The following is a 12,404-nucleotide window of genomic DNA, read 5'->3' on the forward strand; positions in this document are numbered from 1 at the left end:
TTCCATAATATTGGGTTGAGAACTTTGAGGATTTCAAATCAGAACCAATGTGAGGTTTTCCTTCAAGATCTTTAGGGTTTGAAGGTTTTGAACAAGATTACACAATCCAGATCCGACCGAGTGAAGTCTTTGAAGAACGAGAGGTTCTTGGAGAAGGAGTAGCGTGAGGCGGTGGATCACATTGGTAAATCTTGAGTTTCATTAAGTGTGCATTTAAAATTAATTCGATCAAGTGAAAGCTTTGAATAACAAGGGATTTCGTTCAAAGAAGTAGCGTGAGATAGTGAATTGAAGCGACATTGCTTGTTACTTGATCAATCTTTGATCAAGGGAAGAGAAGGTGGTAGAATCAACATCTAACCTAAGGTTTGTAGGGTCATATTGCTAAATCTATCTTGTATTAAAACGTTTGCAAAGTAAGATATATTACACGCATACCCATAGCGAGGCCGATTGGGGAATTGCCTAAACAAATCCTTATGTACTCTCTCTTTATCTCTCTTTTATTTTCGATTTGCAAATTGTCAATTGCCTTAATCGTTTGATCAATTTTGTTTGGATCATAATTTTGAATATATTTTGAAATTGGTGTTGTTGTGTAGATCACAAACCATTTGGTTGTGATTGGATTTTTAGAATAATACCACATAGAATCTCAAACATTATTGATCACACACTAAGTGTTCAAAAAATTGCTTCACTTGATTTTTGTGTGAATTTTTCATTGGAGATAGACTTTCCATATTACTTTGCATTCAACTAGTTGTGATTAGTTGTTGTTGATCGACTTGTGAATCATTATCACACTGTTGCCGTTAATACGTATATCTGAGCTTTTTGATAGCGAGTTCAATTATACAATTTTTGATCCGGGATATTTGAAACTTGCTTCCGTGTCATAAAATTTTCAAACTATTTTTTATCAAGTTTTTAACTCGGGATATATTTATCCCCTCTAGATCTAGGTCTATCGTCTAACAATATCATTTAAGAAAATAATAAAGTTCTTCCAATAGTCTTTGTCTAAGAAAATTTTCAACTAATTTTTCGTCTTTTTTCTTGGCAAATGAATTATCTTTCCATTGCTTGAAAGTGAACATCATATACTCCACTTTTTTCATTCAAGCAACCCAAACATGAGTAAAACGTTGCAAAAGGAGTGATGTCAGGTCTAATCAACTCACCTCATTCAATATAATGATGCAACAAAGTTACAAGATCAATCATAACATAAATTTAACTCAGGATCTTTTTACCCGACACAATAGTTTCCTTATGCATAAGTATCGTACCCTTAAAATACTCTAGCATTAAATAAATGCAATGAGCCGTACAAGGTGTCTAAAAATATTATTTCTCATCTCTATCAACATTTATCAATTCAACTTGTAGTTTGCAGCAATGTACATTACAATTTAGAAATCATTTTCTTCATCCATTTTCTCAACAATGTCATCCACCATTTTGAAAATTTTATCAGATATCTTTGAAATGGAAGAAGTATCAATTGATTTAAAAAAAATTATCCATATAAATATTTACTTACATTAATTCTTCTATTTTGGTCAATCCATCTAGCAGTCATGACTGTACATTAAAACTTTTTCACACAACTTTATGCTCCACCAATATGCTATGTATATCATCAATTATTTTTCTTCAAATGCTTATCTCGAATGTCATAGTAAGATGGTGAATTATATCATTTATCATAATGGAAAATCATTTCACACATTTTTATAAAATTTCATTCTTTACGATGTTAAAGAGGATAACATTATTGTAAAAATAAGTTGTAACTTGTATGCGAATATCCTCATTCTCTTTTTCCTTAAGAAGCATTATGATAGTTAGTTGAGAACTTTCACCGCTTTTGAAAATATTCAGAAGAATGAAAAAATGTACCTCATTTTACATCTTCCACAACAACCTCTAATACATCATGACTTATAATTTTATTTTTTTGATGAGTTTGGTTTGTAATTTATGAACTGTTGTGACAATCTCCGCACGAGGAACAAAACAATATTGTGAGATAGGTTTTTCTGAATAAACACAAGTAAAACGATTCAGTTACGAAGAGATAGAGAGAAGAGAGAAGAAGACAAAGAAACATGGTTGGTTAAAACCGTTTTTCTATTCACTTTCTTAATTAGGGTTAAAAGATTACAAGTGAATAACAACTTAACTTCCACTCTAACTAACTAGAGTATAACCTATATATAGACTCCTAGTATATGCATGTCATGTATAATTGTTATCATCATACATGACATACATAACTATTATATAATAAAGTATATAACTAACTTAAGTAATTTTCTTGCTCGAACTTACTTCGACTATATCATGCACCTCTTTGACTACTGAATGCTAGATCAGACTTCGACTGCAACATGCCACATCCCAGTCGAACCAAGAGGCAACCTATGTCGAGACTAGAGTTCGGTCAAAAATACCACAAATCTCTACCTTGGAACAAACTCTACAACATCAAGGAAACAAGCTAGGTATCACCATGCAACTTTATCAGCTGCATACAACGAAAGAACATACCACTAGGCAATGACTGGGTGATCATATTGACAACATTATCTTTAGTCGAAACCTTCAGTACTTTCACTTCCTGTTTCTCGATTTTTTCCCTGAAAAAATGCAGCATAACATCAATGTGCTTGGTTATCTCATAATAGGCTGAATTCTTCGACAAATTTATGACACTTTAACTATCACATTTAGCAATGATAATTTGGACTTGAAGTTTCAATTCCTTAGCAAACCCCTTCAAGCCACAATGCTTCTTTCATAACTTCAGTAAGGGCAATATATTCAACTTCAGTGGTTGATAAGGCTATAACCTTCTGAAGAGAAGCTTTCCAACTGATGGTTGTACCAAACATAGTGAACACATATCCAAAAAGAGATATTTTAGTATCCATGCATTCTGCATAGTAAGAGTCGGCAAATCCTTCAATTTTGACTTTTCCATCACTCGTCACTCCACCATAAACTATGACCCTACTCAGGGATCCTTTTATGTATCTCAGAATCCACTTCAAAGCTTGTGAGTGTGCTTTCCCTGGATTGACCATATACCTTCTTACAAGGCTCACTCCATACACTATGTCTAGCCTCATACAAACCATAACATACATCAAAGAACCTACTATACTAGTATAAAGAATGTTATTCATATAGGCTCTTTTGAATTCAGTACTAGGACTTTGAGTCGTACTCAACTTGAATTGACGGTTTGTTGGTGTTACAACAGGCTTTGAATTCGACATACAAAATTTGTTGAGAATATTCCTTAGGTATGTCTCTTGAGATAAGCATAATCTCGACTGATTTCTATCTCTTTGGATGTCAATCCCAAGAATCCTACAGGCAACTCCTAAATCCTTCATGTCGAACTCCTTATCGAGTTTAGTCTTCACCTTCACTACATCCTCGACACTGTTGTTTGCTATGAGGATGTCATCTACATAAATCAACAAAATAACAAATGAAATTCTAGGTTGAAATCTTGAGTAAACATAATGGTCGAATTGACTTCTAGTGAAACCTATGGGTGTCATGAACTTGTCGAATCTCCTATTCCATTGTCGAGGAGATTATTTCAAGCCATATAAAGACCTATTCATCTTGCACACATAATATTCATTTCCCATTTCTGCAAACCCTTCATGTTGCCTCATAAGGATTATTTCATCTAGATCACCATACATGAATGCTATATTATCCATCTATTCAAGTTCTAGGTCGAACTTTGCCACCATGGCTAACAAAATTCTGATGGATATGTGCTTTACAACAGGTGAGAACACATCCTTAAAGTCAATTCCTTATTTATGAGTTACTCCCCTAGAAACCAACCTTTCCTTAATCCGCTTCAACATTACTCCTTCACTTCCTTCCTTAACCTTGAAGATCCACTTAGAGCTGACTAACTTGGCCCCTGCAGGTTTATTGATTAGCTCCCAAGTGTTATTATCATGAAGAGATTTCATCTCATCATACATGGATTTCAGACATTCAATTTTATTTCGACTTCTCACAACTTCCTTGTAGTCTCTAGGTTCTTCATCAAGAACCTCACTTACAAATATTAAGGCAAAAGCTATAAGATATGCATAACCAAGTCTCTAAGGTGGCTTGATGACTCTTCTCGACCCATCTCTTTCCAGGAGGTGTTCATTATCAGTCTCCTCATCTTCATCAAAAACTTGTGCTTCTTCTTCGACTTCATCTGGGTTATGCAATTCAACATCACTATGCTCCACCTCAACAGTAATATCTTCATGTTCTTGCTCTTCTTCAGAGATCTTTGATTTTTTACCAGCGTCGTCAGTTTTCTTTAAAACATTTATGCTTCATTGAAAACTACATCACGACTTGTGATACACCTTATCTAACCTGGTTCTAGGCCCCATAACATATATGCTTTAACTCCCTCAGGATACCCAAGGAATATGCATCTCAGAACTCTAGGTTCGACTTTGTCTTGCCTAATGTGAGCATAGGCTACACAGTCAAATACTCTAAGTTTGTTGAGATTTGGTGGATTTTCCAAAAACAATTCTTCAAGTGTATTCATCCCCAAAACAGTCGAGGGACACCTATTTATCAAGTATGATGCAGTCACAACAACCTCAACCCAAAACACCTTTAATCTAGCACTAACCAACATGCATCTAACCCTTTCCAAGATAGTTTGATTGAATCTTTCAGCCATGCCATTTTGCTGAGGAGTACCTGCTACAGTCTTGTGCCTAGAAATACCAGACATATCACAATAACTTTCAAAAGCTTAATTGTGGAACTCAAGGCCATTATTAGTCCTTAACCTCTTGACCTTCCTGCTATTCTGATTTTCGACCAGAGTCTTCCAACTTTTGAAATTCTCAAAAGTTTCATCCTTATTCTTCTGAGTGAATATCCATAAATTTATGAAATAGTCATCACTTATGGATATAAAGTACCTTACCTTTGAACTTCACTTTGCAAACACACAAGGTTCACAGAACTCCAGATTTCCAACCTTGTCACCACCTAACATATTTTGTTTCCCCAATTTGGCCAGGCCTCTTTCACTGACATGACCCAGTCTCATGTGCAACAGCTCTATCTTGAAAATTTTACTTCGTACCCCTACGTTTAGCCTCATACCCCTACAATTCTTCAAAAATACCAATTTTACCCTTAACCGGTTTTAACCAATTTATCATTTCAGTTTTACCATTCAGTTGAAACTTTCAAAAATTACACATTCCACCCTCGCACCGGAACTTCTGGAAAAAGACTTCCGGTATGTATTTTTTCCAAACCGGAAGACTTCACAAAAGACATCCGGAACACACCAAGTAATGAACCGGAAGTCTTCACGAAAGAGTTCCGATTCTTTAAGAAAAAAGACACGTTCCAGACACTTCTTAAAAGAGTTCCGGTAAATAAAGTGACACATACCGGAACTCTTTGAAGAAGTCTTCCGGTTTGTGTATTATGTGTTCCGGAACTCTTTGAAGAAGACTTTCGGTTTGCTTTTCTTTTTTAATTTTTTTATTTTTTTTTATTGTGCAGGAATGGAAAATCTTCCCCAAATATGTGTAGATACTTCTGATGCGTTTATAACGACTGAAAGATTTGGTACACGAGAAGAGGTGATCAGATGGATCAAAGAGGTTGGAATCGATAATAAAGTAACTATTATTATCAGTTGTTCAGATACTGAAACAGGGAAGAGAGGGAGAAGTAACAAATTAATATTTGGTTGTGGTAAAGGTGGGAAACACAAGAGTACTGATAGTGGAACCCAAAGTGCGTCCAAAAAATGTGGATGCCCATTTAAAATCAGGTCGACTCCGGCGAAAGATGGGTCTGGTTGGAAGATTGATGTAAAATGTGGGTTACATAATCATGGTTTACCTGGTAGATTACAAGATCATTGCTTTATTGGTAGGTTGACCACAGATGAGAAGTAATATGTCGCTTATTTGACAAAGAGACATGTACCACCTAGACACATATTGCTTTCCTTGCAAGACCGAGATCCTGAGAATGTCACTCGGATTACGCAAGTATACAGGCATAAGAGTGTGATACAAAAATAGATAAGAGGTCCTAGAAGTGAGATACAACATTTGTTTAAGCTTATTGAGGATGCAGGTTATGTGTATTGGAGTAGAAAAGAGGATGACTCGAAAGTTGTGAGAGAGATATTTTGGGCCCATCCTGATTCAGTTAAGTTGTTGAATATTTTTCCGATTGTGTTAGTTATGGATAACACCTACAAGACAAACAAATATAGAAAACCTTTGTTTGAAATTGTTGGCATGACATCAACCGAGTTGACTTTTGCTGTTGCATTTGCGTATATGGAGTCTGAGCAGACAGAGAATTTTTGCTGGGTATTGGAGAAACTAAAAGAGTTGTTTGTGAAGAAAGACTTGTGTCACAAGTGATTTTGACAGATAGCGATCTTGCTTTGATGAAAGCAATTTAAATTGTGTTTCCTAGGTCGATTAATTTGCTATGTAGATTTCACATTAACAAAAACGTTGGTGCCAAATGCAAACAACATATGGTGAATGACCTGCAAAAGACGATAGACACATTATGGATGGAAGTTGTTTGGGCTAGTGATGAGGTTGAGTATGGTCAACGGTTGCATCAACTTGAGCAAGCATGTGTTGATTATAGTGGATTTATGAATTATGTGAAAGACACATGGTTGACTCCACATAGACATAGATTTGTTGGAGCATGGATTAATCGAGTGCTACATTTGGGTAACACAACGACTAATCGGTACATCTTATAATTTTTTATGTGTTATTTTTATATGTGATATTTTTTCTATGTATTTTTTATGTGTTATTTTCAATATTTTTAGGGTTGAATCTGCTTATTGGAAGTTAAAGCAGATGTTAGGAAACAATATAGGTGACATGGTCAAATGTTGGGAAGCTATGAATAACAACTTGAGGTTACAACTGGGAAACATTAGAGCTTCTTTTCAAAAGAGTTTTTACGAAGTTGAGCACGCGCACATAAGTCCCTTTTATGGTTATTTGTATGGTTCCGTATCTCGAGCTGCTTTGAGACGTATTGCTGAAGAGTTATTGAGAGTTGATTATGTTAGAACTAACAGGAAAATATGTGGTTGTACTCTTAGAACATCTTATGGGTTACCTTGTGCTTGTGAGTTAGGAAGATACGCACTAGGTGGTATACCGATACCCATAGATGTTGTTCATGTTCATTGGAGGAAACTAACTATGGAAGTTGAGTTAGAGGTAGGTGCAGATGATGGATTAGAGGTGGATATGACTTGTGCAATGGATGAACTGTGGAAACGATTTAGGTCATTAGATGTTATTGGGAAAAGGGCATTAAAGAGTAGGGTATGTGAACTAGCATACCCAACAATGACTCCATTGTGTCCACCATCCGATAAACTAAAAACCAAAAGAGGAGTGAAGAAGAAAGGGAAAAAACCAGCAAAATATGATGTTTATAGGGACCATTCATATCAGTTGATAAGGCATCTCAATCTTCACAAAGGCAATCTCAACCATCACAGACTTCGAAGAAGTTAAAATTATCAAAGAAGCAACCACAATTCACTCTTCAATTTCCTAATCATATTAGGTCATACATTGAAGATGTAGTTAATGTTAAATCAGATGGTAATTGTGGATTTAGAGTCATTGCATCATTGCATGGATATGGTGAGGATGGTTGGTCAATGGTTCGCAAAGAGTTGGGGTTGGAAATAATAGACAAGGATAGGTCAACTTTGTATGACAAGTTATTTTCTAATCGGTTCTCAGAAGTGAGAGAATCTTTGATGATAGAATCCTTTGGTTCATAGCCACCTGAAAAATGGTTGACTTTACCAGATATGGGTTACTTGATAGCGAATCGCTATAATGTTGTACTTGTTTGTTTAGGCAATCCGTGCATGACTTTCTTTCCTATGACAAGTTCATATTCACCAAATGTCTCTATTTATTACATTGGTTTTGTTAACCAAAATCATTGGGTTCAGGTACGTATTTTGTATGACAAGTTATTTTATATGATCTAATATTTTAATTATTTCACTTAATATTTTATATGACTTAATATTTTAATCATTTCAATTTATCAGGTTAACATGAAAGAGGGGTTTCCGTTTCCACCGGTCACATTAGATCAGGACGTCTACAACATTGGCAATTACTTACGCCTATATTAGCATGAATATGTACTCAAAACATGAATATGTAATCAAAACATGAATTTTATATTATGTCTATTATATTCAGTTCTAAAACTTAATACATAAATCAATGTGAACGAGAAATATGTAAAGCTTCAAATAAATCAGCAAACTGTGGATCTTCCTCTTCAGCATTAGCCTGTCTCAGATAACGATGAATCAATGTAGATACACGAGCACAATCAGGATCAGATGGTCCGACGTCATATACAAAAACTGGTACCTCTCTTGGATCGTCACGATGGGGAGGGACCAACCGTGGATGCGAAACAAAATAATACCACTCCAGATGACCATCTTCTACATCAGATGGAGTGGTGGCCAGGGTAGTTGGATGGATCACAATGATAACGCTCTGATGGTAACCAATCCAATCAATATCAATATTCGTCGCCATCATACAATCAAGAGGTAGGGATGGAACATACTGCCTGTACCTGAACTGACGTAAACATCTGTCAGGCAAGTATGGAACAACTGTGTCACCCCACTTCAAACACCCCCTGTAGAGACATAACTCATCAAACTGACGCCATGCTCTATGATCCTCAAATGGACGCCATATGACGTCGACAGGTGTCAGCTCGTCCAAAATAGGTCGTAAATCATCAACCTTCGGGACTCCTTGCCTATACGACCATCTCATCGCTCAAGGAAGACCATAATTATCAGCTGGTTTCCAATTCTCCCCTCTTTTTCCTACAGTTGGAAAGTACTCGTGAATCCAGCACTGTTGCAAAATACAAACATAATAAATAAATAAATTAAGTTAACATATTTTATAAAATGAATCCAACACTTAATAAACAAAATAAATTATATACCTGTAGGAGAGTAGGATATCCACCGAGTTGTTTGCAACTGAACATGGACGCATCTCCAAGATATCTGTATAGGGTAACTAGTGCAGCTGCTCCCCAACTATATCCTGAACATCTATCTAAGTCCGTGAACAGTAGGAGGTATCGTGCCTCTACAAGTGTAAATGTCTTATCGGAAAAAATGGTGGAACCCACCAACATCAACAGATATGCTCTGGTCGCATATGCCCTGCTGGAAGCAGCTCTATGCTGTACGAATAAATCGTATAACCACTCCAACTTATAATACGAACCCCTGCAGCTACGAACATGTGATTGTGCCTCACCCTGTGACACTCCTAAGTAGTCAACAACAAGTTCAACAACTACCTCTTCCGTGACATCCTGAGGACTCCAGAAGATACCCCAGATGGGCAAATGAAGCAGACATGAGACTGTTGGTGTAAGCCCTAGAGGCCAATACTTTTGGTACTTGTATCGAATTATTTATTAATAATAAAAATGTTTTTTCTTTATTATGTTTGTTTAATAAAGTCCCTAGAATAGATAGTCCGTTTAATGTATCAAGTGTGACTTGATCATGAGAGCACATTAAACATAGGGACACTATTCTTAAAGTATCTGTAGTCGAGCTTTATTGTGAAGTGGGATAACATTAAAGCATTAAGACTATTATGTTTGTAGACTGATGATCACATCTCATGGGTCATGGATAAATAGTTATCAAGTCTTAAACATAGGTATGAATATTAAGAGTAATATTTATACCAGATTGACCCGCTATGAGAATACTATATAGAAAGTTATGCAAAGTGTCATAAGTTATTCTCATGGTGATAATGGTGTATACCACTCTTCGACCTGAAACCACTATGGATCCTAGATGTAGAGTCGAGTGCTTTATTGCTGATCCAACATTGTCCGTAACTGGATAACCATAAAGACAGTTGATGGGTACTCCACAAAGCATGCTGAGGGACATGAGTGTCCTAGATGGAATTTGCACATCCTGGATAACAGGATAAATGTCTATGGGCCCAATATTGAACTAGACAAGGATGACACGGTCTATACCCTGTGTTCAATATAGACATAAGGGCAAAAGGGTAATTATACACATAATTATTATCACAGAAGGCTTTGTCAGATCACATGACATTTTCGTGACTTGGGTAGCAGTGATGTGTTGCTAGATACCGCTCACTGTTTATTATGTTAAATGCGTGATTTAATATAATTGTCAACGTCGCGAAAACCTACAGGGTCACACACAAGGACGGATTGATGAGAAATAGAGTAACTAAGGAACACCGTAAGGTACGGTGCACGTAAGTGGGAGACGAAATATGGTAAGGTACCAAATACTTAAGTGATTTTGGCATATTATGAGATATGGGCCAAAATACACTTAAGTGGGCTTTTTAGCTTTAAGCCCACACAAGTGGTTATATAAATAGAATCCTTGGATAGAAGCATTGTCACTCAGACTCAACTCAAGTGAAGACTTGGAATTTCGTTTCCCTCTCTCTCTCTCTCACTCAAAGCCTTCATTCGTACCAGCTAGCACTGAGATTGAAGGAACCCATTCGTGTGGACTGAGTAGAGACGTTGTCATCGTTCAACGTTCGTGATCGCTCCGTGGATTTGTATCCAAGGTTTTGATCGTTACAAGAAATCTGCACCTAAGGTTTGAATCGCCATAAGAGGTAACGATTCTATCACTGATCATGCCCATTCGTAAGGATCACTAAATGGAGAAATTTTTAAATTCCGCTGTGCCTTGGATGGAAATTCTCCTTCAGAGACATCATCCAAAGTAATGCTCATTTCACCAAATGGCGTGTGAACTGAAGATGTCTCTAGATGCCATCTTTCCACAAATGCAGAGACAAGATTTGTTTTTATCTTGTTCAGACTAGTTCTCTGAAGAAAAGATAAACCAGATCTAGATACCCAACTCTCCATCTGTGGTGGAAGAGCCAATGGAATCTTAGATGTCAGCTTCAGTCCATGTCTAACAACCTTTAACTCTTTCTTTGGACCTCTTTCCTAAAAACAATTAAAACACATATTAGAAAACACAATATAAAATATTTAACTATTATTCATTTTCAAATATATCCCATTTATTTACCTCACCAAACCATAAATGTCGAGCAACATGATGCTCGTACTTCACCAAAAGAGACGTATCGTACAGTCCTCCTGGATATCCAGCCGGCTCAGGTGCAGATGAAGATGCGCCCCGGCCTAAACTACGGTCTGGAATCCTACCATCTGCACCTCGTCTTCGAACCACTACAAAAAAAAATTATAAAAAAATTATTAAAAATTAAAAAAATTAAAAATTAAAAAAAAACGCACCAGAACACTTCAAAGAAGAGTTCCGGTGTGGAAAAATAAAAGGTTGACTACCGAAACACTTCTTAAAAGAGTTTCGGTTTAGTTCATCCAAACCGGAAGTCTTTAAGAAAGAGTTCCGGTATACAACCAACCATACCGGAAGACTTTCTAAAAGACTTCCGGTTCAATGCCCCCAAAGTGCAACGAACCGGAAGACTTTAGATAAGTGTTCTGGTATACAATATGTGAACCAGAAGACTTACTCTTAGTGTTCCGGTTTACAATGCCAAAAAATCCAAAAATGTGTGTTCCGAAAGTCTTCAAGCGCAAATGGGAAAATTTTCCATTTCTGAAAAACATACCCTATTTATATGAGGGTATTTTGGTCAAAAAAAATTATTTGTAGGGGTGTGAGTACAATTGTAGGGGTACGAGGTAAAGTTTTCCTCTATCTTCGACACAAGTTTTGTGGATGAAAAACCTGCTGACCCACTTACAACCTCAACTTCAAGGGTGTAAAATCCTTATTTCTTCATGCGTCTCAAGACTTCCTTTGACCCCTTTATGACTCTCAGGATACCTTTCTCTTCTTTTAACACATATCCTTTCTAGTCGAGTTCACCAAGAGAAATCAAATTTCTCTTAAGATCAGGTACATACCTGACATTAGTCAACAACTTTATTGACTCAACATGGAGCTTGAATCTCACATATCCAATACCTACAATTTTGCAGGCTTTATTGTTTCCCACCATCATTGGTCCACCATCTTGATCACATAATTCCTCAAACATGTATTTGTTTGGATTCATGTGCCACGCGTAACCTGAATCCATGATCCTTTTCTTTCTAGAATTGTTGCTCGAAACTATCAGGACATCAAATGATTCATAATCATCTTTCACAATGGCTACATTACCATTGTATTTAGCTCAATGATTATTCAGACGTTCAGGGCACACCTTTCTTGCATGACC

At 36.5% G+C, this 12,404-nt stretch overlaps 1 protein-coding gene across 1 annotated transcript; it reads left to right on the plus strand.

The window, feature by feature from the left end:
- Positions 1-6,543: 6,543 nt before the first annotated feature.
- Positions 6,544-7,967, plus strand: LOC127082414 (uncharacterized). Its single transcript, XM_051022652.1, has 3 exons — positions 6,544-6,807; positions 6,893-7,403; positions 7,953-7,967. Exons 1-3 carry the CDS (start codon positions 6,581-6,583, stop codon positions 7,965-7,967), a joined length of 753 nt encoding a protein of 250 aa, XP_050878609.1. The 5' UTR covers positions 6,544-6,580.
- The last annotated feature ends 4,437 nt before the right edge of the window (positions 7,968-12,404 follow it).

The sequence above is a fragment of the Lathyrus oleraceus genome, chromosome 5, assembly GCF_024323335.1.
Source record: "Lathyrus oleraceus cultivar Zhongwan6 chromosome 5, CAAS_Psat_ZW6_1.0, whole genome shotgun sequence".
Classification (NCBI taxonomy): Eukaryota; Viridiplantae; Streptophyta; class Magnoliopsida; order Fabales; family Fabaceae; genus Lathyrus; species Lathyrus oleraceus.

Excerpts from the sequence above, each read along its gene's own strand:
- LOC127082414 (XM_051022652.1), top strand. The coding sequence starts at position 6,581 with ATGGTGAATGACCTGCAAAAGACGATAGACACATTATGGATGGAAGTT. Across the intron at positions 6,808-6,892 it reads GGTAACACAACGACTAATCG|GGTTGAATCTGCTTATTGGA; the intron begins GTACATCTTATA and ends CAATATTTTTAG.